The 15,475-nt window shown below is 44.3% G+C and overlaps 1 protein-coding gene across 1 annotated transcript; it reads right to left on the reverse strand.

The window, feature by feature from the left end:
- On the reverse strand, window positions 2,834–13,017 carry SDF2 (stromal cell derived factor 2). Its single transcript, XM_003358183.4, has 3 exons — window positions 12,539–13,017; window positions 7,741–7,937; window positions 2,834–3,753 (listed from the first exon to the last, which is right to left on the reverse strand). Exons 1-3 carry the CDS (start codon window positions 12,687–12,689, stop codon window positions 3,466–3,468), a joined length of 636 nt encoding a protein of 211 aa, XP_003358231.1. The 5' UTR covers window positions 12,690–13,017; the 3' UTR covers window positions 2,834–3,465.

Raw genomic sequence — 15,475 nt, forward strand, 5'->3', positions numbered from 1 at the left:
CAGTTTTCAGTTTTCTACTGTCAACAGCAGTCAAAGCACTGCGCTGGAGTGGTATTACAGAAGTAAAGAATAGGAGTTCCCGTCGTGGCGCAGTGGTTAACGAATCCGACTAGGAACCATGAGGTTGTGGGTTCGGTCCCTGCCTTGCTCAGTGGGTTAACGATCACGGCGTTGCCGTGAGCTGTAGTGTAGGTCGCAGACGCGGCTCGGATCCCGTGTTGCTGTGGCTCTGGCGTAGGCTGGTGGCTACAGCTCCAATTCGACCCCTAGCCTGGGAACCTCCATATGCCGCGGAAGCGGCCCAAAGAAATAACAAAAAGACAAAAAAAAAAGTAAAGAATATTGTACTTGGAATTCCTCTGTGGCACGGTGGGTTAAGGATCTGGTATTGTCACTGTAGCTGCCCAGGTCATTGCTGTGGCGTGGGTTTGATCCCTGACCCAGGAATTTCCTCCTGCTGCAGGTAAGACCAAAAAAAAAAAAAAAAAAAAAAAGCTTGTGTGTGTGTGTGTGTGTACATATTGTACATATCTTCCACAAGAACTATCTAAGAACTATCTATATATGTTCTTGCCCTTTGGGAACAATTTATCTGGAAAGCAAACATCATTATGTGAAATAGAGAATTCAGTCAACTTTATTTTACCTGTTTCTCTGTGAAATGCAACAGGACAAATGTTCCTTCCAACTCTAGTGCAGTGATGCTAACACAGTACAAGCTAAAGAAATTCTAAGGATTTAAAAATAAATACCTCATATCCCTTTGCTCTGACATCCTCATCTCCATAAACTCCTTCAGGATTTCACTTGGGGACTTTCTTTCCCACTCCTTCAGATAAAGCCCCATTTCAACTTTCACCTAGGTTACCCAGAGTTGCTTTTACCCTCCCAACAGGTTTCCTTCCTTACCAAGTCCTCTCATTGGTCATTTCACATTTCCCCAAGGGCTCTGCCACTGTTTTTTTCAAGTTCATACTTAACTCTCAACTATAGTTCCACGATCATCCTTGTAATCTGCAGCCTCAAGATATACGCTGTCTGTGAACTTTCAGGGAAGATGTAATAACTTAGTGAAAACTCTGACCAAGCTAGAAGGGGTAACTACAACACATCTCCCTACTGTCATTCATGTTGTGCAAGTTGTTCTCTTTACTCAGATGTTTCTATCACTTGCCTTCTTTCTCCCTAGGCTATTACCACCCAACTCCCAACTATCTCATTAGCATGAAATGTTGCTTTCATTATGTTTACATTCTGGAGTGATCTCAAGGGATCGATGCAACCGAAGTAGAATAAGGGGGAAGCGGGCAGAATGAGCTCAACTAGTTTGAGACCTCAGCTTACTAAGACACGTTCTTGTAAATGAGAGCGGGTCTTAAGAGTTCTCTAGTGACTTAGCAGGTTAAGGATCCAGCATTGTCCCTGAAGCAGCTTGAGTTGCTGGTTTGTTTTGGGGGAGGGTGGCTTTTTAGGGCTGCACCCATGGCACATTAAGTTCCCAGGCTAGGGGTCAAATTGGAGCTGCAGCTGCCAGCCTAACCACAGCCACAACACCAGATCCTTAACCCACTGAGCAAGACCAGGGATCGAACCTGAGTCCTCTTGGATACTAGTCAGATTCGTTTTGCTGAGCCCCAGTGAGAACTCCCTGGGTTGCTGCTGTGGTACAGGTTTGATCCCTGGCCTGGGAACTTCCACGTGTCATGGGTGTGGCAAAAAGAAAAAAGAGAGAGCAAGTCCTTTAATGTTATGGGGCCATGTGTGACACGATCCAGTATCTCCAAATGTTCAGCATTATCTCCCTAAAGCAAATAAGGATTAAAAAAAAAAAAAAGTCCAGTAGTTCCCTTCGAGGCATAGCAGTTAACGAACCTGACTAGTATACATGAGGACATGGGTTCAATCCCTGGCCTTGCTCAGTGGGCTAAGGATCCGGGAGTGCCATGAGCTGTGGTGTAGGTCACAGATACAGCTCAGATCCCGCATTCCTGTGGCTGTGGCGCAGACCAGGAACTGTAGCCCCAATTTGACCCCTAGCCTGGAAACTTCCATATGCCGCAGGTTTGGCTCAAAAAAAAGAAAAAAAATCCAGGAGTTCCCATCGTGGCACAGTGATTAATGAATCCGACTAGGAACCATGAGGTTGCGGGTTCGGTCCCTGCCCTTGCTCAGTGGGTTAACGATCACGGCGTTGCCGTGAGCTGTGGTGTAGTTGCAGACACGGCTCGGATCCCGCGTAGGCCGGTGGCTACAGCTCCGATTTGACCCCTAGCCTGGGAACCTCCATATACCGCGGGAGCGGCCCAAGAAATGGCAAAAAGACAAAAAAAAATAAAATCCAGACGTTTCTACAAAATAAAAAGGCCTGCTAGTCACTGAAATTCCAGCAGATGGCAGACACTTCTGTTCACCACTACCATCCTTGAAGGACATGGGAAGAAAGTTCCTGGAACTGACAAAGGAAGGGAAGAAATGAGGTGAGCAAAGGACAAAAAGCTTTCTAACCACCTTTTCAGAAAAAGATACCCCTACGTTATTCCAAAAATAGTTATCTCCCAAGAGCCAAACACAGTTGTAGTGCAGGAAAAAGAACATGCGCCAGACACAGCTAGATTCCTATTCTTGGATTATTTACTAGCTTTAAGAATTCAGGCAGTTACTCAACTTTTCTGTTTCTGCAATGGTAAAACTATAGTATCTACCCAGTAATATACCTATTATGATTAAACGAAGTAAGATCTATAATATGGTGCCTGGTATATAGCAGCAAGTAAATGTTGGTTCCTCTTTCTACCTCTACCCTTTTTTCTCAAGAACATTAATAGATCCAAAGTAAAACATTTCATTGGCTATTTATTAAGGATCTTTACCCACAATTAGTCAAAAGTCTAATAAGGATGAGGTGCTGAGGGAGGAGTGAAAGTAGAAACAAAGTTAGGATGCAAGTAAGGCTCTCAAAAGAGCCCACACCAAAGGTCCCCAGCATCTCAAAAGAGTGACAGCAATGACTCTTAGGACTCAAAGATTAATTAGATTATGAAATAGCACACCACATAAATGACAACACAGTGACTAACAATGCAATTCTTTTATCATTTTGGAGAAAGAAAGTAGGAAAAAGTCACATACATTAAATAATTCATAATGCCAGATTCTGAGGAATAATAATTTCCCAGGTAGGAGGGATGTATCCCCGTTTCTGTTTTATTAATAGGAATAAAAAGCATCTGATCCTTTAGTGGCAAGTCCTGTGCTCAGGAAGAACTGACCCAAGTCTGGGAGAACAACCAATTCAAGTATGAAGGGATGAAGCTTCCAAACACAGTCACTATTTTCTGTCATGCATCTTCATCTCAGAGGTGACATGGCCACGGACCAGGGAACCTGTAGCAGGGATCCAAAGGGTGAGGGAGCAGCAGTCGTCTATGAACACTGTGCGGTAACAGTGGCTCAGAGCCTCCAGACTCAGAGCTCTGAGTGGTGGGCTTCTGCCTTCAACAACTCATTGGGCTTCATGAAGATGCCTTCCATGGCTTTCCAGTAGTTGTTTTGGCTTGGCTGGGCCATGCCATGTACCTCTTTTTGCCCACTGATGGGTCGACCATATTGTTCTCCTGTGACAGACAGCAGCACTTCGGTGGAAGAATGCTTGAACCGCACCTCGCCATCCCTCACCCAGTAGGGCCCATTACAGAGCACTGTCCAGTCATCCAGATAATCACCTTCACCTTCCTCACCAAAAGCACTCACCTCCTGGAAGACACAGATAGGCAAAAACATTAGTATGGCTGACACATGGACTTGAAAAAGGAAAGGAGGAGTTTCCATTGTGGCTCAGGGGTAATGAACCTGACTAGGATCCAGGAGGACTCAGGTTCCATCCTTGGCCCCGATCAATGGGTTAAGGATCCGGTGTTGCTGTAGGTTGCAGGTGTGGCTCAGATCTGGAATTGCTGTGGCATAGGGTGGCAGCCACAACTCTGATTCGACCCCTAGCCTGGGAACTTCCACATGCCTCAGGTGCAACCCTAAAGAAAAAAAAAAAAAAAGGAAGGAAAAAAGAAAAGGGGAGGGAGGCGATGGGAATAAAAATAAATTTGAAAGGTAAAAAATAAGAGATTTTCCCTTGTTGTTTAAAAATAAATAAACTGTGGAAAAAAGACACAAAAGACATGACATCAGTTGCCATAATACTATGGTCCATTTACTTTACAAGTAATCCTTTATTTGCCCTATTTTTTCTTTTTTTTTTTTTTTTTGTCATTTTAGGGCTGCACCGTGGCATATGGAGGTTCCCAGGCTAGGGGCTGAATCGGAGCTATAGCCACTGGCCTACACCACAGCCACAGAACGCCAGATCCTTAACCCACTGAGCGAGGCCAGGGATCGAACCTGCATCCTTATGGATGCTAGTCAGATTCATTTCTGCTGAGCCACGACGGGAACTCCAGCCCTATATTTTCTATTATAGTCTTTTAAAATATTTCGATCTTGGAGTTCCTGTCGTGGCACAGTGGTTAACGAATCCGACTAGGAACCATGAGGTTGCAGGTTCAATCCCTGCCTTGCTCAGTGGGTTAAGGATCCGGCATTGCCGTGAGTTGTGGTGTAGGTTGCAGATGTGGCTCAGATTCCACACTGCTGTGGCTCTGGCATAGGCTGGTGGCTACAGCTCCGATTCGACCCCTAGCCTGGCAACTTCCATGTGCCACGGGAGCGGCCCTAGAAAAGACAAAAAAAAAAAAAAATTTATGTGATTTTAAATACTCCTGCCTCATTCCCTTAACTAGGTACTAACTGATCTGGTAAGAAACATAAGTTGGTTGAGAACTATGTCTAGATACTCATGTTGCAACAGAAGAAAGAGTGGGGGAAAAAACTGTAATTGCAATGTATACATGTAAGGATAACCTGACCCCCTTGCTGTACACTGGGAAAAAAAAAAAAAAAAAAAAGAAACATAAGTTGGAAAGCGGATGGACTCTGGAGACAGGCAACCCTGAATATCAGCTTTGTCCCTTCCTGTGTCACTCCTTTGGGCTTTCATTTTCTCCTCTACAAAATGATGACAATAATACCTTATAAAATAATTGTGAGAATTAAATGAAATAATAAATATTAATTGAGCAAAGTATAGCAGATTCTATCTTCCACTCGTACTCTAATCCCAATGCCTCTAAGGCCCAAAATTCAGAATTTCTATCACAATTTAAAGAGTTACTAATTATTTCAGGCATACATAATTTTTTTGTGTGTCTTTTTAGGACCACACCTGCGGCATATGGAGGTTCCCAGGCTAGGGGTCTAATCGGAGTTGTAGCCACAGGCCTATGGCAGAGCCACAGCAACGCGGGATCTGAGCTGCATCTGCAACCTACACCACAGCTCACGGCAATGCCAGATCGTTAACCCACTGAGCAAGGGCAGGGATCGAACCTGCAACCTCATGGTTCCTAGTCAGATTCGTTAACCACTGCACCATGATGGGAACTTCCTACATAATTTTTAAAAACTGAAGTATAACTGACCTACAACACTGTGTTAGTTCCAGCTACACAACATAGTGAGTCAATATTTCTATACATTACAAAATGACCACTACCAGACATATGTAATTTAAATATAAATTAGGGGTGCAGCCCTAATAAAAAGACAAAAGAAGTTGTAGACAGAGTTCCTATCGTGGCTCAGTGGTTAACGAATCCAATTAGGAACCATAAGGTTGTGGGCTCGATCCCTGGCGTTGCCATGAGCTGTAGTGTAGGTCACAGACTCGGCTCAGACCTGGCGTTGCTGTGGCTGTAGCGTAGGCCAGCAGCTGTAGCTCTGATAAGACCCCTAGCCTGGGAACCTCCATATGCCATGGGTAGAACAGACCAAAAAAAGACAAAAATAAATAAATAAAAAATAAAAATAAAAAGTTGTAGATGATAAAAACAGTCAATTGGAAATAGAGTCTATAAACTAAAGCCAAAAGAAACCACCTATAATTAACAATCCTACTACTGTACTTGTACACTGGAACTAAACAAGTAAATAAACGGGTGACAGTACTGGCAGCCAGGTAGCTCACTGTTAGAGTGGCAATTTACAAAGAGAGGAGGCTAAAATGATCTATGTGGCCATGGATTAGAGTTGGAGACAGGTAAGCAATATCAACAATCACAGATCATGTAGATACTATGTACCCTTGATAGATATGATAAAAATGGCACTTCAGGAGTTCCAGTTGTGGCTTGGCAGGTTAAGCGCCCAATGTTGTCTCTGTGAGAATGCGGGTTCAATCCCTGGCCTCCTTAGTGGGTTAAGGACCAGGTTACCCTGCAGCTCCAATGTGACCTCTGGCTCCAATCTGAACTTCCATATTGTCACAGGTGCAGCTGAAGAAAGGGGAAAAAAAGGAAAAAAAAAAAATGGCACTTTACCTCTGTGATCTTTTTTTTGTTTGTTTTTTCCCTCTTTAGGGCCACACCCAAGACATATGGAGATTCCCAGGCTAGGGGTCTAATCAGAGCTACAGCTGCCAGCCTACACCACAGCCACAGCAATGCCAGATCCAAGCTGCGTCTGCAACCTACACCACAGTTCATGGCAACGCTGGATCCTTAATCCACTGAGCGAGGCCAGGGATAGAACCTGCAACCTCACGGTGCCTAGTTGGATTTGTTTCTGCTGGGCCATGATGGGAACTCCTACCTCTGTGATCTTCCTCTCCAGAGCCATTATACAAATCTGGTCTAATCATAAGAAAAACATCAGACAAATTCCAATAGAAAAGCAGCCTATAATGTCCTGACTACTGCTCCCCAAAACTATCAAGGTCAACAAAAAGATGACTCTGAAAAATTGTCACAGCCAAGAGAAGCCTAAGGAGACATGACAACTAAATGCAACGTGAATGGGATCTTACAACCGAAAAAGGACACTAGGTAAAAACTAGGGCAATGGGAATGAACTATAGACTGGTTGAAAACAATGTACCAAATATTGCTTTATTAACAATAATACATTTACTATACTAATGTTAAGGTGTTAATAGGGAAAACTCTGTACAGAGTCAGGGTAGAAAGAAAAGAGTGATTAAGGGGTCCACATTCTCTGAAATTACAAGGTTTAAAAAAAAAAGACACAATAGTTCCCTAATGGCCTAGGGAGTTAAGGATCTGGCATTGTCACTGCTGTGGCATGGGTTTGATCCCTGGCCCAGGAACAACTGTATGCCACAGGCTCTGCCAAAAAAAAAAAAAAAAGAGCTTCCCAACATGGTTATTTGGCATCATTAAAAAACAGTAACTTTTATTTTAAGTTTGGAAAACATTGCAAGATTTATCAAGATTTACTGCAAGATTTATTTAACTTTTTTTTTCCTTTGGCAACACTTGTGACATGCAGAAGTTCCTAGACCAGGGACTGAACCCATGATACAGCAGCAACACAAGCCACTTCAGTGACAATGCCAGATATTTAACCCACTGAGCCACAAGTGAACTCCAGGATAACTTATGACATGCTAACCCACACCTATTTTTTCCTACTTGTTTTTTGATTTGATCTACATGTAGTTTCTCCATTTTGACCAGAAACAATTTCCTTCACACTTATGAGACAGAGGCAATTCTCCAGGTCTGCACAAAAGGGAACACTGACACCTGGAAAAAAAAGGCTTAAGAACCAGGATTTCAAACAACTCAACTGAGTGATGTTCTGTAGAGCAGCCATGGCCCACAGGATGCACCTCACCTGGTTTCCAGAAAGAGGTGAGGTGAAGTGATGACTATGGAGGTTTCGGCCAGTATTGACATGTGTCAGCCGAATGGGCTGACCACATCTGATGGGGGTTCCCCTCTCACACACTGTGGCAGTCTTCCCCCGTATCCTCCAGTAACTGTTGCTGTCATCCACAGAGGTTACACCTGTTACCGACTGCTGTCCACTACCTGTGATCAAAAAAAAAAGAGTGAGCTCAACCTCACCTCTCTCTTCTTAATAATATGCTCTGTGTCATAAAACAGGTTTGGGGGGGATGGAAAGGAAACTCTATGCCTTGTAATATTTTTTTCTTCTATAACATTAAAATGAGAAATAGTAAATGTATTTATACAGTATTAGTTACCATATAATAAACTATTTAAGAGTGTACCATATTAGAAAAGTCCAAGAATTTGCATCAAAAGGCACTACATAAATGAAGATATATGGCTTTTTGAAGCACAGGCAGTATTTACCTGTATATATTAGCCTGGATAGCCCCTAGTATATGTTAAATACCTAATCATATTTTTAAATTTTTGTACTGTTATTCAATGTTATTTTTGCTACAATCAAAAATTTTAAATCACATTTCACGATTGAGACCAGTTTTTCTTTTCAACTTTAATCCAACAACCTATTACAGCTCCCCAATTCCTGTTAGTGATCTACCAATACATTATGAAAGTATTAAGTCATTGAAATTTGCTTAATATTGCTTACAAATGTTGCAGTTCTACAGGTTAAAAGGTACTGGGTTAAACATATAGCTACAGGCTTAAAAAAAAAAGGAAAAAAAAGAGTTCCCTCCATAGTGCAGTGGATTGAGAATCCAACTGCACTGGCTTGGATCGCTGCAGAGGTTCAAGTTCAATCCCCAGCCAGGTATGGTAGGTTAGAGGATCCAGCGTTGCCACAGCAGACCACAGCTGTGGCTAGGATTCAATCCTAGGCCCAAGAATTTCCACATGCCAAGGGCGAGGCCATAATATTGAAAAAAAAGGGGGGGGGAATATACAAATAATGCTAACTAGCGAACGTGTACTTGAGCACTTATTAAGTTTCGGAAACCAACTCAGGCCTCTTGTTTGAATATTCTTATTTGATACATTCATCTATTCTCTGAGTTAGGCACTACTACTATTATCCTCATTTTACACTAGAGGGTTAAAAAGGCTGAATAATATGCCCAAGACCATACAACCCCAAGGGACAGTGCTGGGGTTTGAACCTAGGTGGCTTGACATTCTTAACCACCTGGCCTCCCTCAAAGCTTTTATCTTCTATCAAATTCCCCTGAACAGGCCACTCATATAAACTCCAGGAATATTCTCCTCCCTGGGCCTCATTCATCATTCTTTTTTTGGTCATTTCTTGGGCCGCTCCCGCAGCATATGGAGGTTCTCAGGCTAGGGGTAGAATCGGAGCCATAGCCGCTGGCCTATGCCAGAGCCACAGCAACGCAGGATCCGAGCCGCGTCTGCAACCTACACCACAGCTCACGGCAACGCCAGAACCTTGACCCACTGAGCAAGGGCAGGGATCGAACCCGCAACTTCATGGTTCCTAGTCAGATTCGTCAACCACTGCGCCATGATGGGAACTCCCATTCATCATTCTTTGAAAGCACTCCACGCTTCCCAGACACGTTCCTCAGTCACTCACTCTTGCCTATCCCTCCTAGACTCACCTTTAGTCCCCTGGCCCTGTCTGACCACAACCTTTGATGACACTTCCCTTTCACTACTTAACACATTTTGTGTTGTACCACATTTATCTGGGTGAATGTTTATGACTAAACTACCAGTTTCACTCTCTTGCTTCTTCTACTCAACTCACAATGATTTTGCTACATCTTTAAAAAAAAAAAAGGGCAAAGCAATCCTCTTTCTGGTTATTGCCTTACAGTTCTCTTGGTCCTCACTGCCATGCTTCACTTAGTCCTGGCCTATACTTTCTGACTTCTACTTTCACTTTCTATTCAACTCTCCTCTTCCTTTCCCATCCTTAAACTTTGGGATTACCCAGGGTTTTAGTTTTACCCTTTGGCCCTTATCCATTCTCCCCCTTCTTTATTTTTTAACGGCCACACCTGCAGCATATGGAAGTTCCCAGGTCAGGGCTCAAATCAGAGCCGCAGCTGAGGCCTATACCACAGTCACCAGACATAAGTAGCATCTGCAACCTACACCACAGCTTGCAGCAACGCCAGATCCTTAACCCACTAATCAAGGCCAGGGATCAAACCCACATCCTCACAGAGATGTCAGGTACTTAACCTGCTGAGCCACAATAGGAATTCCAGCCCTTTTCAATTCTTAAATATGGCTTCGGATCAGGACAAAAGCATTTACAAGTGCTTAAACAAGTTTTTCAAGTAATTCAAATTGATGCCAGATTGAGAACCACAATTCATCCTGGCCAAGCTCATTTAATCTCTCCACATCTTCAACCACCAACTGGACACTGATGTCGTTCTTAACGCTGTGTCTTAGGCTCAGCACAGATCTCTTTTCTGAGCACCAGACTGAACCTGGTTCTCAAATCTGGCTGCCCATCAGGAGCACCTGAAGAGCTTTTTTTTAAAAAAAATTATATTCTTTTTTTAAATCCTATTTAAGGCTGCACCTGCAACATATGGAAGTTTCCAGGCTAAGGGTCTAGTCGGAGCTGCAGCTGCTGGCCTACACCACAACCACAGCCATAGCCACAGCAACAGTAATAGCGACACCAGATCCAAGCCACATCTGCAACCTATGCCACACCTGCGGCAATGCCGATCCTTAACCCACTGAACCCACGGACTGAACCCGAATCCTCATGGCTACTAGTTGGGTTCTTAACCTGCTCAGCCATGATGGGAACTCCCTAAAGAGCTTTTAAACCTATAGATTCCTACTGGCAGGCCCCTCTCTACCCCCATTCTGATGTAGGAGATTCAAGAGAGGAATATATATCAAATTAAAATACATTAAGCCTGGGAGTTCCCGTTGTGGCACAGCGGAAACGAATCCGACAAGAACCATAAGGTTGAGGGTTTGATCCCTGGCCTCGCTCAGTGGGTTAAGGATCCGGCCTTGTGGTGAGCTGTAGTGTAGGTCGAAGATGCGGTTCAGATCTGGTGTGGCTGTGGCGCAGGCCGGCACTGTGGCTCCAATTAGACCCCTAGCCTGGCAACCTCCATATACCACGGGTGCAGCCCTCAAAGAGGCAAAAAGACAAAAAAAAAATTATATGTATATATATATATATATATACATACATATACACACACATATACATAAGCCTGAAAAAATATTAATAAGCCAGACACATAGTAGGTATTCACTGAATGGCTGCTAGGATTATTAAAACATCCCAACAATGACAATTCAGTTCCTTTCCTAGTCTAACTGGTCAGACAGGCGTTGGGGCCTCACAAACCATAGACCAGTTCCCATCTAAGAGAACTCCTTCCTCTCCTAACTAATGGCATCATCAGTTATCTAACATAGAAATCTTTCAGTCATTTTTGATACCTCTCACATCTCACTGGCTAAACATCTCCTTTGTCTGTTTTTGTTTTCTTGTTACTTGCTTACTAGTTTACTTGTATTTCATGTATCTAGGATATTAGACACATAGTAGGAGCTCATTAAATTTATATTCAGTGGGTTAAGGATCCAGCAGTTGCCGCAGGCTGTGATGTAATCACAGATGCGGCTGGGATCCCACCTATTTGTGGCTATGGCTAGGCCATCAGCTCCAACTCCAATTCGACCCCTGCCGTGGGAATCTCCATATAACCCAGGTGTGCCCCTAAAAGGCAAAAAAAGAAAAAAAATCTGTACTGAATGAATGAACCCACAAATGATTGCTGAATTACAAATAAACCCACAAGCTAAGCATTTTAATTTCATACATTAGAACGCCCTCTAAATAGTTTCCTCTCCAATAACTGAGTGCTTTAGTTTTTCTTTAAAAAAAGCGTAGGGTATGAGTGAAAAATGGCTGAAGGAAGAGCAAGTGTAAGATGAAAAGGAGGTAGAACAGATGATTGTAGTCAAAGAGTGAGGTCTTGGACGACTTCAGAAATAACAGCACTGGAGTTCCCGTCGTGGCACGGTGGTTAACAAATCCGACTAGGAACCATGAGGTTGAGGGTTCGATCCCTGCCCTTGCTCAGCGGGTTAAGGATCCGGCATTGCCTGAGTTGTGGTGTAGGTCGCAGACGTGGCTCGGATCCTGCGTTGCTGTGGCTCTGGCATAGGCCAGCGGCTATGGCTCCGATTCTACCCCTAGCCTGAGAACCTCCATGTGCTGCGGGAGCGGCCCAAGAAATGACCAAAAAAAAAGAAATAACAGCACTTACTGTAATTTTCTACATGTCTGCCTCTCTCGCACTGAGTAGTGCCAGCCTGCAATAGCTGAAAGCGGGCTGTGAACCTGGATGGGTTTGGATCCAACCCCGTCACTGTCCTTCAACTAGCTGCGAAGGCTTTGAACATACGATTTATTTGAGTCTGTTTCCTCATCTGTAAAATGAGGATAATAATAGTCTACACCTTGCAGGAACGTTAAGTTCTAAAAAGTAAAGACGTAATGTGCTTAACACGAAGCTCATCATAACTAAGATTACCATTAAGATGCTTTAGGACCAGCCAATTCGACTCTCCGCCTCCTAACCTAAGGAACCACCCCACAGGCTCCCCTAACCTTCTCAGACCACACCCCTCAGATTGCCTATAGGCCCCGCCTATTCCGGAGCCTAGGAGGCCTTCCCAGCCCACCCGAACCCGGGTGGCAGTACCTGACCCGTAGCGCACGTCGTGTGAGTGCAGTCGCACGTTGTGGCGCGTATTGAGCAGTTTCACCACAGAACCGCATGTAACGACACCCAGATTAGACGATCCCACAGCACTCCACAAACCCCCGAACAACAGAAGCGACACCACCGCCATCCCGACGCTAGCTCCGAGCCCCTACTTTTGGAAGAAAATTCGGCCCCTCCCCGGAACCGGAAGTTGCGGGCGGAACCATAGAGAGGAAGGGAAAGGAAGAAGCTTTAGTCGGGCCGTTACGGTTCCTTTGGTTAGAGCGGCCTGAGGAACTGGCTAGGCCTGGTTGCTTCCGACACCCTCATTCTGTTCCCAGGGCCCTGTGACAGCCCTCTTCACGAACTGCTTCGGCCAATTTTTGCGCCCCGCGCCCCCACAAAGCCCCGACAGCCGGTTGGGAGAAGAGAGCAAGAAGCATCCCGCCCACTTCCAGTGACAGGGAGCCGGAAGTGACGTAGCACGTTGACGCAGCGGCGGCGGCGGCGGCGGCGGAGGGGCCGTGTGGTGGGTCCGTACTATCCCTTCCCAGTCTCGGTTCGAAGACTCCATTTTCCTCGGTGGGGGCTTAGCGCACCGGAGAAGCGGCGGGACTGAGGTAGGTAAAGTTTGGACTGGAAAGCTTGTTCCTTAAATGGGTGAGGTGGGGAGCCAGGATCCTAGGGCCTGCTCCCGTAAGGGAAGAGTCACTGGGGAGACGTATGCGGGAAGAAGGGGGGGGCCTTCTGCCTTTCCTACTCTATGGGGGAGGAGGAGGAGGAAAGCGGGGTAGTTGCTCAGAGTCTCAAGGCTTTTCCCAACTCTGTGTCAGCCAGAACCCATGAATTGGGCGGCCTGTTGTATCAACAGGCTTCCTAGGATGCCGTCTTCTCTCGCAGCTTCTGAAAACTGGGCCACGCGATAGAGGTGGGAATGGAAGGGACCTGGGGCTTCTGAGTCAGGATCAGGTGATGGGTTTGTTTGTTCTGGGGATGTGAAACCTACCGAGCTTTCAGCAACTAGGCCATTAGGCTAGAGGGCGATGCCAAATTCCGTCTTTTCCCGTATCGTTCAATAATATAATTAGAACTTTTTCGTAGATGGCTACATCCATCAAACGCCTACCACACACATCCCAATGGGCTATTAAGTCAAACCCTTGTATTTTTTCTAGTTTTTGCCTTTCAGTTCGGGTGAACCAGCTGGAGTGGTTCATTTTCTTTGGTTGTTTCAAGTACTGATACTTATTTTTCTGTTGGAGAAGGTCTAAACTCTGCGAAAATACTTACGTGGAAATTTACTGTAATATCATGAGTAGCAAAGGAATGTTACCTTACACTGCTGCTATTACTGAATATGGAGAGTGTAAAGAATTTTGAATTTGGTTGATTTCTCGGAGGGGGGAGCTTAGTTCAACCATTTTGAGTTTGACCGTTTATCTGAAAGTTACTGGTTTTTAAGTAATCTGAGTATTGATTACAAAAGTGTGATTTCTCTCCCATCAGCTGTGAATTTAGAGCCCTTTTCTGTGAATTATGTCTCTCCAGCCAGTTAAGTCTGCAGTGTCTGAAAGCTCATTGAGCTCATTTGGGTAGCTACTAGATTAGATTAGGGTGTGCCACCACTCCCTAAAATGTTTAAATCTCATCATGGGATTAATCACATCAGGAGGTGATGCAGTCACATTTAACAGTTTTCTCTCAGACCTTCACAAGAAAGGAAGGCTATCCAGTATGCTGGAAACATGGGGTGTTTGGAGGCAAATAAATTTGCCCCTGCACCTATGTTGCCTGTGTTCTTTATGTAGCTAAAGGCACCACAGTCAGATTATACCACAGGATAATCCTTAGACTCTTCATCTTCCTTATTCCTCAATAAAATCAATTACCAAGTCTTCCCTCTCATAAAAGTTAATTCCCATCAGCATACAAATTGTGTTCTGGTATTTCTCATCCCTCTCCAGCTATCTCCTATTTTTTTATTTCCCTTCATAGCCAGATTTCTGTGTTAACTTTCTCACCTTTTATTCATTCTTCAGTCTACACTAGTACAGCTTCTCTTCTGACTACCCTATTGAAATCGCTTGTTAAGGCCACCAGTGACTTCTGTATTGCTAAATCCTGTGCATACTCTGTTCTCTTTCACAGTCTTAGGAATACTCAACACAGTTTATTGTTTTCATTTCTCCTTTTTTCTTTCTTTCTTTCTTTTTTTTTTTTTTTTTTGTTGTTGTTGTTTTTTATGGCCTCACCCTCAGCATATGGAAGTTCCCAGGCCTAGAGGTTGAATAGGGTCAAATGAGAGAGCTGCACCTGCCAGCCTGTGCCACAGCCATAGGAACACCAGATCTGAGCAGCGTCTGCAGCCTACACCGAAGCTCATGGCAATGGCACTGCCGGATCTTTAACCCACTGAGCAGGGCCAGGGATCCGAATCCATGGCTTCGTGAATACTAGTCATGTTCATTACAGCTTTCTTGAACCTTTCTCTCCTGTTGGCTTCATTGACACTTCACTCCTGGATTTTCTCTATTTCTCTGGCTGCTCCTTTTCAGTCTCCTTAGCCTCGTTTCCTCTACTTAGTGTCTAAATTTTTAACTTCCTTCAGATTTTAATCCTGAGTTTTTCTGCATGCTTCCTTTAGATGATCCAGTCCTGTGGCTTTCATTACCGTCTAAAAGCTAGCAACTCCCAAGTTTAGATCTTTAGCTCAGGCTTCTCTCCTCTGTGTTTGAAAATTACACAAAACACCTGTTTAACAGCTCCATTTCGATGACTCTTATACTATCCCAAGCATGACATAACACAAATTTTTTATTTTTTCCATTATTCCAAACTTGGTCTTCCCTACCTCTTATTAAGTGGTGCTCTCATCCATATTGATAACAAAGCCAGACCTCTGAGAATCATCTTGGATTCTTTCATACTATCCCC

The sequence above is a fragment of the Sus scrofa genome, chromosome 12 (assembly GCF_000003025.6).
Source record: "Sus scrofa isolate TJ Tabasco breed Duroc chromosome 12, Sscrofa11.1, whole genome shotgun sequence".
Classification (NCBI taxonomy): domain Eukaryota; kingdom Metazoa; phylum Chordata; class Mammalia; order Artiodactyla; family Suidae; genus Sus; species Sus scrofa.

Bases quoted from the DNA above. Each gene is read 5' to 3' on its own strand.
- SDF2 (XM_003358183.4), bottom strand. From the start codon at position 12,689: ATGGCGGTGGTGTCGCTTCTGTTGTTCGGGGGTTTGTGGAGTGCTGTG. The intron at 7,938-12,538 runs GTACTGCCACCC...TTTTGATCACAG, and splicing joins CGACGTGCGCTACGGGTCAG to GTAGTGGACAGCAGTCGGTA. The intron at 3,754-7,740 runs GTGAGGTGCATC...TGTGTCTTCCAG, and splicing joins CACCTCTTTCTGGAAACCAG to GAGGTGAGTGCTTTTGGTGA.